Source organism: Dermacentor variabilis, chromosome 7 (assembly GCF_050947875.1).
Source record: "Dermacentor variabilis isolate Ectoservices chromosome 7, ASM5094787v1, whole genome shotgun sequence".
NCBI lineage: Eukaryota > Metazoa > Arthropoda > Arachnida > Ixodida > Ixodidae > Dermacentor > Dermacentor variabilis.
This window is the reverse complement of record NC_134574.1, coordinates 83,606,267-83,623,246: the sequence shown is the minus strand read 5'-3', so window position 1 is coordinate 83,623,246 and position 16,980 is coordinate 83,606,267. Positions and strand designations below refer to the sequence as shown.

Genomic DNA, 16,980 nt, shown 5'->3' with positions numbered 1-16,980 from the left:
AAAAATGGCGTCTCGCACGACAAGTGCAATGCGCGGAGAGGTGGATCGTCGAATTCGGTACGTACGCGAAGGGAGAATAAAAAACTTGTACCGCAGATTGCATTCTCCGATTGCTATGCGTTTGTTGACACGCTACACAGCAAATGAAGTGCATTTTCACGTTTGCTTCGTACGCCTTTGCGAGTCCTCAGTGCTAGGAGGTGTTCGAACCCCAGCAGACGACGAGGTCGTCACAATTTTCTTTTGCTGAGTAGCATGCAGAAATCGCGCTTACAAAGCAGCTTGAATTACTTCAAACTTGGCAAGGGCAAATGACAAGACAGCAAAGTACCCGAAGTTTCAACGTTGCGCTGAACGCGGTACCGTTCAGTTGCATTTTCTTGTCGGTTTTCAAGCATGCATTTCCCGATGCATCTTGAAAGCTTATCTTGCCTCTTATTAAATTTGACAGAGCGAAAGTGTAGGCTATCGTAATGAATTTGCTACGATAGCATTAAATCCGGGGCTTGAATAAAACATTACATGCACGTTAAGTTGCACCTCTTCTCTGGATATTTTTTTTTCTTGCACAGAAACCAATAAACATTGACTATGTTGCGGACTTTGTATCCTTACTGCATCTGTATGAACACATGCTCTGCAAGTTACTTAACTGTACAGCTAGTAGATTAAGTAAATTGCTTGCTATAATGGCACAGTGACAACGTACCCTCCTGCACAATTATGTAGAACTCGTGCAACAATGCGAAAAGCAGGCAAATGGCCTGTTCTTGTGGGGATAAAACAGTATAAAACGACACGCTGAAGAAAAGTAAATCAAAACTGTGCAGTGAAGTCAGCCAGTACAAGCAGTTCTTGCACGTTCACGGCTGATCAAGTGTGCAGAAACATTCATGCCTTACATGTTTCTAGTAAGTTTCTAATAAGTTTGTGATCACATATATTAGTGTGTAAAACTATATAACGATATCCGCTGCGATTACTATCTTTTTAAATAATGAAATACCATGCTACTTGCAAGAACATATATCACCCGAGGATTTTATAACAAATTTCTGCATTTCAACTATACACAATATGTGGTTTATTCAATAAAATAACACAAACTGGGCTTTTTTGCAATGACAAACTTATTCCAAACTTTACTTACATACAGGCAAGAAAAAAAATTATAGACAGAAATATTGTTCTTCAATTTGTTCACCTGCCACTGTGGCTATAGCATTCTGCTGCTAACACAAGGCGAGGGGTTGTTTTGTCAGCCATGGAAGTCGCATTTCAATGGGAGTCATAGGTGAAAAATAAAGCTCTTGCACTTAGATTTAGTTCATCACCTTTTATTGAACCCTTACACTTCAATATACTATTGCATAGGGGGGCATGCTTATGCAAAATCTAACACCAATAGAAAGCAAAGGGCAGAATTGTAAAACAACCATCTTTCGTGATAATTTGAGTGTGTAAATATTCATTGCATCAATATGTATTGTTCAACAGCACTGCACAAATAAGCATGATCAGGTATAGCAAGTACTCTGTCAGGAAGCTGGTTCTACAGATGTATAAATGTCAAGGCATGAATGCTCACACTACGTCGCACACATGGCACAAAGAAAACCTTTTTCAAGAGTTGTCCCTTCTGGCAGATATGAGTGGGCCATAAGCAGCAGAAACTTTATTGCAGGACATTGTGTAATACCGCTTATGAAAGAATGAAGAGAGTGAAGAGGCTTTTAACAGCAGTACCTCATGCTGCTCTAATAAGAGGAACGATGAGCAAAAACATTTCTGGTAGAGCACTTAAACAGTAACTTTCTGAAAGACAGAAAATTCCAGGTGAGAGTTGGAGGTACATTTGGCCCACACACACCAACAACACGGGCGTACTACAAGAAACACTACAGCCTATGGTGTATTACAGTCTATGGGAAAGCTATCTTATACAGAAATCAAGAATGATGCAACAAGCCCTCTACAACACTGCAGACTTTCTTGGGCAGTCTGGCCTCTCACTTTCTGATAAGTCAGCTCATATCGAAGTCGGAAAAAAAAGAAAGACTAGAATCAAGGACTACCCCAGATTGCACATTGTGATCCACATAGCTGGGCAAATATGCCCGCAAGTCAACATCCACAAATCCTCAGCTAGTGTAAGCCCATGACAGCAGAGCCAGCATGTGGGTGAAACAATTATGCAATGCCTGGACACAACTTCCATACCTGGTGAAAAGAATAATCTCGAAATAATGGGGGTGGACGAGTGGATACTATAGAAAATCGCAGATGCTGTGCTTGTGTCCAAGGTATGGTACGGTATGAATTAGTACCAGCAGCGCACAATAAAGACAACTCATCGAATACAGGCATCGGGTAGTAATAACAGGTCTTTCCAACTGTACCATGCTTGAAGACCTCTATGAGAAAGAGCTAACGAACAAGCACCTAGACAGACTAGAGTTGCAGCCTGCAGCACAAATTCTTTGTCTCAAGAGCTCAGAACCTCGTCCCAAGATACTATGCCAGCTAGCATATGAAATGCAAAGACGACTACCCCTCCCTTCAGAAACACGACCTCGGGAGTGCCTGAACTTGAAACACAACAGGCCCATACCGTGGAATATGGGGGCAAACAATTAAGCCAGGAGACTATATGCAACTGCCAAACACACAGAGGAGGTTGCTAATCATGAAGATGCAAGCAAACATAAGGCACATATGGCATGGCAATAGCAGTGTAACAGTAGTATGACACTACATAAAGCTAAACCCTATATAAGTGAGTACCATTCCAGGTCATCCTACACCTAGAAAAGCTGAACTGAAAGCAATCAAAGCAGCACTTGTAGTGCAGATTACACCCTGCACAACACCCTGCATGGATTCACTAGAAACTATTTGGGCCTGCACATCACACAAGATTGTCAGGAAAATCAGGAGATTGACACGCGACTTGCAAGCACATGGCCAGAAATTAAATTACAGGATACATAACCGTGCAGATATTCCAGGACACAAGCAGGCTTATAAGCCTGACATAATAACTGAAAACTAGATGACTTTGTGTGTAATCATTATTAACTAAAGTGCAACAGATTGACAACAGACAAGAACGAAGTGCTCTGTGTGTTCACTTCGTTCCTGTCCATCGTATTTCTGTTGCACTATAGTTAATTACTATAGATTGTAACACCATAACTTGATACAAACATGCACACTATAGGATGCAGACAAATGCTCAGGACAAACTCCAGAATGTTTGCATCCTGATACTTATGAAAGTGAACGGTTTCATTCCATGGCTGTCAATGAGACGGAGAGAGAAAACTTGATTGTGTTCGTGGAACAAAAATGCATTGATAAGCTTAGACATATAGTCATTGCTTAACACTTTCGAAATGAATAATTATAGCTTGCTATCGACATTGAAGCAGCCTTTCGACAGCAAGAAAAGGAATCAGTTTTTCCAGCTCTGAACATCGAATTGCAGGAAATGCAAGCAGACACAAAATTCTGCCAATATAATCTGTTTAGGAATACCAAATTGGAATAAACATGGAGGCTTGCATTTGTACTTTCTCTGGCTGAGCAATCTAGTTTGAAATGACTCCCATAAGCATGTCGTAACAATGTTGATCTAATACAGGTTAAATGCATGACTATCTTAAGAAATCTGGAAGATTGCTATAAATTACAGTGAAGAAACTATAATATCTAATAACATTGATAATAATATTTATTTCCACAGAACAGGCTAACCGTGAGAGGCGTGCGAGGCTGAGCAGAAAGCTGAAAAATTCTACGGCAAGTGCGCCTGCCGTGGGCCCACGATCCTGCACTTTGGATAGCGCGTATTGATATGGTCTTCTTGTTAGAAGTTCCGAGTATAGTACCAGCGCGAGACACGGGACAACAAAGTGGACGAGAAGTGTGTCTTTTAGAATGCTATGTTACAACGTACAGGTTTCTACAAAAGTGACGGTAACTGCTCGAAACATTTGATTCGTCGGCTTTTGCGCCTTTAGAAATATTTATAGAGGGCTCCCATATATATATTCGCAGCGCAAGCACGGCGATGGACGAACCAGGCTAGCGCTAAGGTTGAATTTCACAACACAATTTTCATTCCACGTCGTAATCACACAGATCGTTTGAGGCTTCGTTCAGGGGCACACGCGGGCGTTCGGGTTGGTGCTTCTTGATGCGTTGGGCGTAAGAATATGGCTAGGAGCAGGCACCACATATGCGCAATGACGGGCATTGTACACGCATCATTTCTCCAAAAGCTGACGCCGAGCACGGGTAGCGCGAGGATCTTGTTGGGCTGACACGACAACTTCGTGCAGCCGAACTCCGAATACTGCATATACGGTGAGGGCAGCTATATGAACTTGTCGGTAGGCCATCTTGTAGATTGTTGTAGCGCAGGCAAAACGAAACGGTCATAGAAGGTAGATAAGACAACACACAGCGCTTAACCATAGAATAAAGAATTGCTGAACCACCTGCGAACAGCTGTTTACGTGCGCGATGTTGCACTGAACTACAGAAACCGCCGTCGCGCACTCCAAGACAAATCTTAACTAACGGTTTTAAATTAGTAAACGTACATATTATTTGCTTCTAATCAAGATAAGTCAATAATATTATAGTGTAAACGTTTTATTCACTACAATAAAGTAATTATGCAGCGTGTGCCGCGAAACCTGGCTGTAAGCAACCCTGGGTGTCGCACCAGTCGCATTGTTGAAATCGCAATCATGTGAAATGAGCCCTCTAAAAATCGCATTGCGACGCGTGCGACAGCACCGATTTTCGTCGTTGCAGTCGCAGCATGTGAAACAGCCTTAAGTACATGGGCGTTTTCGCATTTCGCCCCTATGGAAATGCGGGCGCCGTGGCCGGAATTCTATCCCGCGACCTCGTGCTCAGCAGCCCAACACCTTAGCCACTGAGCAACCATGGCGGGTTCCATAGCGCCCAAGAAATGTAAACAACCCTGAATAATATCACAGTTATAACTTTTTTTCTATACATAGCCGTGTACCCCCTTGTACGGCGTCCTTACAGGTCAACGACGACACCATAGTTATTGAGCGCTCGAAATGGCGGTGTTTTCGTTCCACGATTGCTCCACGTACGAAAGCACTGCAACCCTCATATTCTGGATGATCTGATAGTACATATTTTGAAGCCTCACCCGCGAGAAAATGACATCAATGTACCTCCTCCAAGCAATGCTATTTTAGAGCTAATGAAGGTTCTGTTCAAGAAATGAGTAAAGCAATTAACTAATATTGTATTTAATGCATTATATCTTTCAGCAAACTATGTTTTAACTTTCAGGTCCTCTATTCAACTTTCAAGAGGATCTGGTTTTTATGAGCGATGACTACAGCTGTGCAGTGGTTATGACAACGACGAATGTTTGTGGTTCGTTGACTCTCTTTAACGCTCCTTTCTGGTTATTTCTGCAGCTCCTTTTAAGAAGCATTTCTATTTGCAAGTTCTACCTACTGAAGTGCAACTGTAATTATATTGTAGGTTTTCATGACATTGTTAAGGATGGTATTGATCTACGCAAAATATGATAGGTGGCCAGCGTAGTGCAAGGGACGGGACGGTCATGCAAGACCAACAGGCAAAGGCAAGCTCCTCGCGTACACCTCTACATCCACTTCCTGCAGCTATGTCGTGCAGCATGACAGTCTCTTGGGTGGAAGACGAAGCTCTCTGAGCGAGTTACATAGCCAGATGGTGGTGCAACTTGAGTACCGCGACGTGCACGACTTGCGTTTTACACGAATGATGACTGTGCAAAGCCACTCTTGCGATGACGTATGTCCTGTGAGTCAAGCGTATCGTACGATGTATGGGCTGATGCATTGTGACAGACATTTTGTGTAAAGCCCATTTTTCCGGACAGGCGTACAAAGCACAAAAAATTCACCAGGCGAAAATGTGACGAGCATATGTACGGCGTGATAACCAAAGTTGACAAGATCTTCAGAGGAGAGATTCCGGAAAAGCGCCAGTCACCGGGCTTCTTTAGCATGACATAAAGTCTGGCCAACGGAAGAATCATCGTACGGAGACCAGGGGAGAATGGTGTCGATGAAGCTTTGAGGGTTTTGAGCGTACAGAAGAAAGAAAGGCGCAACCGGTGAATTCATGCCTGGTAGTATAGTAAGCGTAACAAATCGTAAAATAGAGTTTTAATTTTGTCAATTATGGATACATATATTTATTTATTTATTTATTTATTTATTTATTTATTTATTTGGTACCTGCTTCGCAACTTAGCAATTACAGCAGGGAGGGTACAACTCATATAAACAAACGCTCCAAGTTGCATTCATAAAGCATGGAAGAAATCATAATTTGAACAAATACAGACAGTGCAACTGGTAGAGTACTCCAGTCTCTTCTAGTACGAACAAAGAAAGAATATAGGATAGAACCGCTTTTAAAAGGAAACTCACGTGTTTTTAATTTGTGATCTCGCCTTTTATAAGCATATGTGGGTGGCTGAAAATAAAATTCCCTGGCTATCTCCGTTTTAGAGCAGTAGATGTTATGAAAAAATTTTCATCTGAGATTTCGACGACGGTGTCCAAGACGATGCCAATTTATTGCTTTATTGATTCCTGTCATGCTAAGCATCCTGTCATAATTGCCAAGGACAGACCGAACTGCCTTGTTCTGCACTTTGTCTAGTTTATCTACAAATTCTGTAGTATACGGATCCCAGCAAACACACGCATACTCCAGTGTACTGCGGACATGTGTGAAATGCAGCCACTCCCTAAGTTTCTGTGGCAAACTACTTAAGTTACGTTTCAAGAAAACCAATGCTTCAACAGCCTTGTTCCTAACATGAGTAACATGTCTGTTCCATCTAAGATCAGTAGAAAAAAGTACACCGAAATACTTATATTCTGTCACTTGTGCAAGAGTGGCATTATTTATAGTGTAATGATTGCTTTCGTATGAGCGCTTCCTAGTAACGGCGATGTGGACACTCTTTTTCACATTTAGCAACAGTTTTCATTTTTCGCACCATGTGGTCACAAATCCAAACCACGATATAGTGCTTATTGGTCAGATTCGCTTTTGATGACCCTATATACTATACAGTCATCTGCAAAGATTCTAAATGATGATGTAATGCCCAATGTGATGTCAGTAATGAACAACTAAATAAAGGTGGACCTAAAGCTGATCCCCGGGATACACCAGAAGTCACAGGAACATATTCACAGGACCATCTGTTGAGAGCCACAGACATCTGTCTTGAGCGAAGACACCCAGCAATGCATGCGATAACTTTGTCATCCAATTTGTAACGTCGAAGTTTAGCGATGTTTAGAGTAGGCGTAAAGACGTCAAAATGTTTTTTTTTAATCCAGAGATATAAAGTCAACAACTTGTTTCTTGTCTACTGCTGAGACTAGCTCATGAGTGATGCAACCAATTGTGTCGTACACGAAAAACCCTGCCGAAACTCATGCTGACTGGGATGAAGAAGGTTGTTATCAAGATGAGACATGATGCAGCTATAAATCACACGCTCCATAACCGTACATACAAGGCTAGTTAAGGATACTGGTCTGTACTTCTCAACTCTGTGCCTCTGTCCGCTCTTATGAATTGGCAACACTCGCCTAGTAACAGCGCTGTTTTTTAAGGAATTTTGAAATAAGCGACACAAGTACAAACATAAAATGCCCAAGGAATATATAAGGAATGATACAGGGACACTATACGGACCACACGCTTTTGTTTTTTCAAATAGTTTAATAAGCGCTCGATGCGCGTCACACTAAACATAATCTCAGATATTTCGTCGGCTTCGACCGGAAAATCAACAATATTAACCGCACTAATATTTGAAAGATTACACTGAAATACTGATGAAAGGCAATTATTAAAAAAATTGACGTTACTGGACTCGTCATTGACAATTCTGTAGGACCAGTGCAAAGGTGGAACAGAAGTGTCATCCTTACCGTTTCTCTTAACATATTTCCGAAATTCCTTACGTTCGTCCACTAATCTCTGCCCAAAGTTCGTAAAATATGTGCGTTTAGCAGATCTAGTGAGCTCGCTAAAGCTACGTTTTTACTCAACTAACTGTATGTGCCACCTACCCGATTTCTTAGATTTAATCCGCCGAGAGATTCTTCTAATTTTTCCTAATAAGGAACGCAGTCGACGATAAAACCATGATTTATCTTTTGCATGCTTGTAAGAAAGATTTCGAAGGGGAACAAAGTCATCTCGCAGTTCGGAAAGCTTGTTTTTAAGTACCCCTCATAAATCTTCCACGTTTAATTAATCGGCCAATGTGTCAAAAGTAGGAAAATAAGATTCAAGAGTTAATTTTAGTGCAGCGTAGTTTGCCCAATTACACGCACACACATTCTAGGAGATTTTTTTGATACACACATATTTTGAAATATAGTGTCGGCTACAGTAACATTACGATCGCTTATAGCAGCCAAAACAAGTATATTTGATACAACGCTTGGTGCATCACAAAACAACAGATCAAGCACCTTGCAAGTGTCATAATTATGCGAAGGGTCTCTTACAAACTGTTGGAGCATATTTTTGTAAACAAATTCAAAGAAGGCTGTATAAAAACTGCCTGTGATTCGTGCAAGCATATTGCCCGATCTCCAATTTATAGCGGGAAGATTGAAATTTCCTCCCAGTATAATGTGATCCCTTAATAATGTGTCTCAATAACTGTGGTCATTTGTGCAAACTCATAAGAAACATCAGGGGGTCGGTAATAAGATCCAATAACAATACTTTTACCATTTTCGGCCCGCAACTTGCGAAATATAGATTCACCTTCCAAGTAAGAATCAACTCGAACACAGGTCAATACCGGTATTACAAGAATGAATACTCCTCCTCCCCTTGGTTCATGGTCCCGCCTAAAGCAGTGATAACCAAGAGGGAACATTTCTCTATCGAGGACGGTACAATCCAGCCATGATTGAGTTCCTGCTGGCTCAACAGAATTGAATGGCAATTGGAAATTATCAGCTTTGCTTCTAAGGTTTCTACAATTGACGATCACGTCTCTGAGCTGATGCGTCACTACACATTGCGATAATTGTCACGTTTCGACTACGTCAACAGTTGTGCATGTGATTCGATATCGTTTATCACACAGCTATAATGTACCAAATCTTAGAGCCGGTTTCACTCCCTCCATCATATTTCCTTTTGCAATTGCCCGAAGTTTCTTTCCTTTTTCTCGGACTGCGCGTGAAAAATCTTGAGATATTCTGTACACCGTCCCCTTTAGGTTACACGCTTTCGTCAAGATCTACTGTCACGTCTTGAAAGAAGGAAATCGGAAGATTACTAGCCTTGTGTTATTTGTATGATACTACACCATTCTGTGGACACGCTCAATATTTACGGAAGTGAGCCGATGTTTCTTGCGGCACAAATTAGGAATTAAATATTCAGCTTGAACGCTAGTCTTGCCGGCCGCTGAATCCTCTAATCCGTAGAAGACCAAATTCGCACGGCTTTCCTGGTTCTCAAGGTAATCTAATTTCCAGAGAATGAGGGACATCGCATCTTGGTTCCGTTGCTGCTGTTGTGTTATATTATCCATTGCCGTTCGCATTTCCTATATGTTCGGGACATTTCTTTCTTATGAAACAAGACGTGATTTCAATTCAGTTACATCGGCGTTGGTTTTATTTTGGGTATCTTCAGTTGCCGACGATTTAGAAATAATTGTAGCCTGGGGGGGGGGCACCCTTCTAGCAACTGTTCAACCTACTTAGTAGAAGAACTTGGGTTTCATTCAGCGCCTCCCCTGTACAATACAAAAATAATCAAATAAAAAGCAGCGGTTTGACACAACAATAACTGCCATCTACGAATTACCCTGCGTAGCATTTCGAGATAATCGCACTCCAAAGACAAAAAGAAACGGAACACTGTGGTGGAACTGGCATAATGGAATGGTACAATTTGCAAATATTGTGCCAAAAACGAACCTGCGTAAGCAGCAAGAAAAAGATAAGGACCACTGTCATGTCGCCGGTCCCAAGCCCTGTTGACAAAGGGCAGCTGCGGTCAATTAGTCGCCGAATGCCAACAGCTTTGTAAGTGCCACACAGCGTCCATTTTTCGCAATTGAAGAGGGACAAAAAGTGCGATTCCGTCAGTGCCGGGCATTTTGTAAATCCGTCGTCGTCGGAAGTAACCACCGCAGAACTGTTTCCAAGTAATCGTGAAACCCCTTCCCGTTGGTGAAATCGGCTGCAGCATAATTTTTCGTGCGTTCGATCACGACGCAAGCCTTCGTCAGCACCAAGAAATAAAAAAGGACCACTGCCATGTCGCCGGTCCCATGTCCCGTTGAGAACTGGCCGCTGCGGCCAATTTGTAGTCGAATGCCAGCCGCTGTGTCAGCGACACCCAGCGTCACATGTCGGCAGTTGAAGAGCGACAAAAAGTCCGATTCCGTCAGTTCAGGGCATTTTCGCAAATCCATCATCGCTGGAAGTAACCACCGCAGAATTGTTTCCATGTCGCCGTTGTACGCCTTCCCCTCGGTGAAATCAGCTGCAGCATACTTTTTCGTGCGTTCGACCGCAACGCAAGCCTGTGTAAGCAGCAAGAGAGAGATAAGGTACGCTGACATGTCGCCGGTGCCATGCCCCCATGGCAACCATGTTGGTCAGGGTATGATTCGTGAGCTCAGTGATGCCGTTTGTGAGGTAGTTGTAAGGGGTCGAGTGGCAGTATTCAAATCTATAAAGACATTACTTCATTTACGACGTCGTAAGTAAACAGCCGTCCATGATCACTAATCACAACGCCGGGATCACCACGACGGAGAATCACGAATTACTGCAGCAAAGATGAAACGCCAACTGCTATAGCCGAAGCAAGTGCCAGCGTCTCAGTATACCAGGTCGAAAGTTCAACATGCAGGATAATCCAATGACATCCGGCAGTAGACTTAGGGAAGGGATCCAGCAAGATGACACCAACTTTGCCAAATAACAAGATCGGCGGCTTAACTGGCTGCATGGTACCCGCAGAAGGCGTCGTTAACTGCTTATGGCGTTGGCACATTGCCAAGCTGGAAATGTACAGCTTGCCCGTTTTCCGGACCTTGAACCAATTTAAACGCTGGTGCAGTCGGCGGAGCGTACGGGCAAAGCCAAAGTGGCCTGACGTGATGACATGGTGCACGGCATAAAGCAGCACAAAATCAATGCCTGAGGAACCACGACGACAAGTGGAATGCCGTCCGCAGAATAATTCGCCTGATACAATAAACCGGCATCGATAATGAAAGGTGAGCCCAGTGCGTATTACCGAGAGGTGCAAGAATAGGTCTTGTTGAAGGATCATGGTGTTGCTGACGCTTCCCATGTAACTGCGTATCCCATGAAACGTCGGAGGTCTTTTGTATTTTTCGGCTGATGAAAGCCACAAAAGGCTGCAAATGTCTGCCGGCCGGACGAATGCCTTCTTTGTCGATGAGGACAGCCAAAAGATGTGTTTGACGCTCGCTCAAGTGGCACTTCTTTCCGACGTTTAAATCAGTCCAGTATTCCGTATGCTGTCAAGCACAACTTCCCTTCGTTGGTTCTGCACGTGGAATATCTTGCTTTCAATGACAACGTCGTCCATGTAACCCCTTCATTATTCCCATCGAACTCGGCACAGAATCGCATCCACAAATTGTTAAAATGCTAGCGGAACTATAAATAAACCGAAAGAGATTACCTTAATCACGTAGGGTTTATCCGGCCCCTTGAATCCGGATTTCTTCTTGCCTGGGGGTGCAGAGGTATCTTCCAGTAGCCTGAGCGCAGATCGACAGAGGAGAAGTACGAGCCAGAAAGTAAACAGTCAGTGGCGTCCTCTATATGTGCGAGAGGATACACGCACTTCATTGGCACTGCGTTTAGGCGCATGTAGTCGATGCAGAATCGCCGTGAATAATCTTTCGTCTTGACCAATATAATTACAGCCGCCCACGGACTATTGGACTCTTAGATGACGCCCTTCTGTAGCATGTCTGTAACTACAGCAATCACTAGCGCTCGGCTGAATAAACGGGATACGGCTTCTGCCGTATTGCCGAGAGAGAAAAAGAGAGAGACAGAGTTTAAACTGTATAGAAACAAGCGCACGATCATAGGTAGCTCTTCCGCTGTGCAGTGCGTGGTCGCCCCAGTCAAGAAGTCCAGCGGCCGTATTGTCTACGCCGTTCCAGTATTGATGTAGTGGTGCACGCGGGAGTGCAGTGGTGAATGTGGACGTTCTTGTGCAAAGGCAAACACTGAAGCATCGTCGGTAAGGAGATCTCGGAGCGCTTGTTGGTGGGAAGAGGGAAGCAATTTAATTATTATGCTCCTATATATTGAACAATGGTCACTGAGTAACAAGCTAGCCACCGTGGAAGTGGCACTGTCCCAATGATGACAGCACCGGCTTCCTCAAAACGTGCTACCTTAAATCAAGCAGGACCCTGACTCGGAGGACAAATTCGTCGTCCACACGCTTGCACAACTTTCCGCAACTTCAATAAATGAGCGAGAGACAAGTATATTCCTTTTTAGAGTATTGACGACCTCATTATCATCATCAGCAGCCTGATTACGCCCACTGCAGGGCAAAGCCCTCTCCCATACTTCTCCAGCAACCCCGGTCATGCACTAATTGTGGCCATGCCGTCCCTGCAAACGTCTTAATCTCATCCGCCCACCTAACTTTCTGCCGCCTCTGCTACGCTTCCCTTCCCTTGGAATCCAGTCCGTAACCCTTAATGGCAGTCGGTTATCTTCCCTCCTCATTACATGTCCTGCCCATGCCCATTTTCCCCGCAGGGGCGTCTGCGTCAGCAGGCGTTTGGTGTGTTGCGACACCACGTACCCGAGCATACGAGGGTTGGACCCTCCCGCGTTTAACCGTGCGTGGCTTAGCCGTGTCCGGGGAAAATGGGATCCTGGGGGTTGAGCCGATGCTGGGTGTTCGGACCTTCAAGGTCCTCCGGCGGAGGCAACACACCCCTTTGGCCTCGGCTTCACGTAGACGGCACCCCCGGACTGACCCACCCGGGGTAAATCGGTAGTTGCCTTTTCCTGTCTCTCTCTCCCTCCAGCCTTCGTCTTTCTCTTACTTTTTCATCTTCCCTGTCTTCTCCTAGCTTCCGTTTACTTCAAGTATTTCCAGGCAGCAAGGGCTAACCTTGTGTGAATAACCAACCTAGATTATCTCATATTTGGTTATGGTGATAACGTACAGCTGGCGTTTGCAGGACCTTTTTTTCCGTCCCTGTAACGTCCCCTAGTAGGGCTCCACGGTGGGTGGCTGGCGTTATTGCCGAAAATTAAGTTCTCCTATGGCAAATTCCTTCCCACCCCTTCTTGATCGCCCTCAGAAAAGAGGGCGCACCGAAGATGTATTCAAGTTCTTTGGTCGTGAAAGACCCAACTTCCCACGATTTCATGTGATTCACTCGGAAAAGTCAGACACACAAGTACGCACAATCTCCCCATTTCTTGTTTCAAAGTCTTTAACTGAGGCTCTTGGTGAAGGTTACAAGGCAACAAGGATGGCAAGTGGAGATCTCCTCTTGGAGCTCCAGAATCTGAAACAATTTGAAAAGCTACCTAGTCTCGTGTCATTTGCGGACGTTCAAGTGACAGTGACTCCGCACCGCACTATGAACACTACCCGCGGCGTTGTCTCATACGATGATTTGCTTCAGCTGACAGACGCAGAGCTCTTGGAGGGCTTTAGTGAGCAAAATGTTGTCAATGTGAAAAGAATAAAGATGAGGCGCGACGCTAAAGAGATTGCGACCAAACACATGATACTCACCTTCAATTCAAGTGTCCTGCCCCAGTCAGTCGAGGCCGGGTACATCAAGCTCCGTGTTAGGCCGTACGTGCCAAACCCACTCCGTTGTTTCAAATGCCAGCGCTTCGGCCACAGCTCGCAGAGCTGCCGCGGCCGCCAAACTTGTGCTAAATGCAGTGCCAAAGAACACACCACTGAAACTTGTGAGAACGCTCTCCACTGTGTAAACTGTGATGGAGAGCACGCCGCGTTCTCGCGGTCGTACCCATCCTGGAAGAAAGAAAAAGAAATAGTAACGATCAAATTTAAAGAAAATATCTCATTCAAGGAGGCACGCAAGTGGGTAGCATACCTGCCAAAGAAAAGCTTTGCCGAAGTGGCGCGTCAGGGGGCAGCGTCACAACGGCCTCCGGCGGCTGTCCGACCCACAAGCCGTGAGTCGGCAGTCACGGCACCAGCCCCCATGGCGGTTGCAGCTAGCGCTGCTCCGTCAACCGAGGAGAAGGGACCATCGACCCCGAAGGTGGGCGCAGCCGAGGCTGCCTCAACCTCCCAGGTTCCTTCCAGCGCTGGGAACGGCCGGCGCAGCCAAATCTCCCAGGGAGCCCCATCGAACTCCGGGCTGGTGGGCGCAGGGGTCTTGCCCTCCAAGGCGGGAGCCTGCCTGACAACATCTCGCTCGCAAGAGCATGTGTACTGCGCCTCACAAGAGGCAATGGACACTACACCTGTCCTCATGGCGCGCCAAGCGCCTAAGGAGCGGCGAAGCTCCCTCGAACGCTCCAGAAAGGGTAGAACCCCCGTTACAGGGCCTCGAAAGAGCTCTGTAACCTAAGGCATCACCTCCGTTTCCGTAAACACAGCACCAATTTTTTCTTTAAATATGGATACACAAATCATTCAATGGAACATCAGAGGTCTCTTTGGAAACCTTGATGATCTACAAGAACTCAACCATCAACACAATCCAAAAGTGCTGTGTTTAGAGGAAACACACTTAAAACCAAAACACACAAATTTTCTTCGACAGCACGTTACTTTTCGCAAAGATCGCGATGATGCTATCGCATCATCGGGTGGTGTTGCCATTGTAATTCAAAAAAGCATAGCGTGTCAACGTTTGCAGCTACGAACGGCCCTCGAAGCAGTGGCGGTTCGAGTTATCCTGCTAAACAAACTTATCCCTATTTGTTCACTTTACATTCCCCCACATTACAAACTAAACAAACCTGAATTTCAGTCCTTCAGAGATGAATTGCCAGAACCTTATGTTGTTCTTGGCGATTTCAATGCACACAACACCTTGTGGGGAGACTCTCGTATCGATGCGCGAGGTCGTCTCGTTGAACAGTTCCTTTTTTCTTCTGGAGCGTGCCTTCTAAATAAGAAAGAGCCCACATATTACTCTCTTGCAAACAGAACCTTTTCGTCAATAGATCTTAGTATAGTTTCCGCGTCTATACTGCCCGAACTCGAGTGGGAAGTTACGAGCAATACTCACGGCAGCGATCCCTTCCCCGTATTGCTAAGAACATCCAAAGAAAATGAATTTCCTCCACAAGCTCCTAGGTGGAAAATAGATACAGCCGACTGGGAGAAATTTCGAACTCTCACTAGCATCTCATGGCCTGATATGTCTTCTTTAGAAACTCATGCTGCTGTGGAGTATTTTCCAGCTTTCATAATAGATGCCACATCTAAATGCATATCTGAAGGAATGGCTTGGCATGCAGACGGCGCGTCCCGTGGTGGAACGATGAATGTAGGATCGCACGTAGAAATCAGAACAAAGCGTGGGGGTTGCTACGCGCTTCGCCCGCTGCAGAGAATCTTGTCAACTTTAAAAAATTAAAGTCACAAGGCAGGAGAACCCGCAGGCAGGCCAGAAGAGAAAGTTGGCAGAACTTTTTATCGAGTATTAACTCGTTTACAGATGAGGCCAAAGTCTGGAACAGGGTAAATAGAATTAGAGGTCGACCAGAGTATTAACTTCCACTGGTAAATAAACAAGGCGACACACTGCAAGATCAGGCAGACTCACTTGGGCAGCACTTTCAGAGCGTGTAGAGTTCCACCAATTATTCAATACCCTTTCGCAAATACAAACAAATAGAAGAATGCAAGCCACTCATAAGAAAGTGTCAGCAGAATGAACCGTTCAACCGTCATTTTAGTATTGCAGAGTTGAGAGCTGCCTTGAGCGCATGCAGGACCTCTGCACCGGGATCCGATAGAATCATGTATGAAATGCTCAAAAACTTACACAATGACACGCAAGTAACACTACTTACACTTTTCAACACCATCTGGGACGCAGGGTATCTTCCAACGGCGTGGAAAGAAGCCATTGTGGTCCCTGTTTTGAAACAAGGGAAAGACCCTTCCTCAGGGGCAAGTTACCGCCCGATAGCCCTCACAAGCTGCCTGTGTAAGGTATTTGAAAAAATGATAAATCGCCGACTCATACATTTCCCTTAACAAAACAAAATGCTTGATCCCTATCAGTGTGGCTTCCGAGAAGGGCGCTGCACAACCGACCATCTTGTACGTATCGAAGGACATATTCGTGACGCGTTTGTACACAAACAGTTCTTCTTATCGATATTCCTCGATATGGAGAAGGCGTACTATACGACCTGGCGCTACGGAATCGTGAGAGATTTGTCAGAAATGGGCATTCATGGTAATATGCTCAACGTAATAAAAAGCTACTTGTCCAATCGTACCTTCCGGGTGAAAGTAGGCAATGTGCTGTCACGTCCTTTTACACAAGAAACCGGTGTACCCCAGAGTCGCGTGCTCAGTTGCACACTCTTTATTGTTAAGATGACAACACTTCGTGCTCCCTTACCACCGGCCATTTTGTATTCCGTCTATGTGGACGACATTCAAATAGGTTTCAAATCATGTAACCTCGCAGTGTGCGAGAGACAGGTACAGCATGGTTTGAACAGGGTGTCAGGGTGGGCAGAGAAAAATGGATTCAAAATCAATCCCCATAAGAGTTCTTGTGTTTTGTTTACAAGGAAGAGAGGCCTGGTTCCGGATCCCTGCTAAGAAATGTGCGGACAACAGATACCTGTAAACAAAGAACACAAATTTCTAGGTGTCATACTTGACTAC

At 44.7% G+C, this 16,980-nt stretch overlaps 1 protein-coding gene across 17 annotated transcripts in view; it reads left to right on the top strand.

Annotated features, from left to right (window-relative positions):
* LOC142587584 (uncharacterized) overlaps nt 1-16,980 on the top strand; it is a 59,872-nt gene that overhangs the window by 12,307 nt on the left and 30,585 nt on the right. For all 17 annotated transcript variants that reach the window (XM_075698701.1, XM_075698710.1, XM_075698706.1 and 14 more), the window contains one exon: nt 5,344-5,430. In XM_075698701.1, coding sequence (XP_075554816.1) covers nt 5,344-5,430 — 87 coding nt within the window. The remainder of the gene's footprint in view (nt 1-5,343; nt 5,431-16,980) is intronic.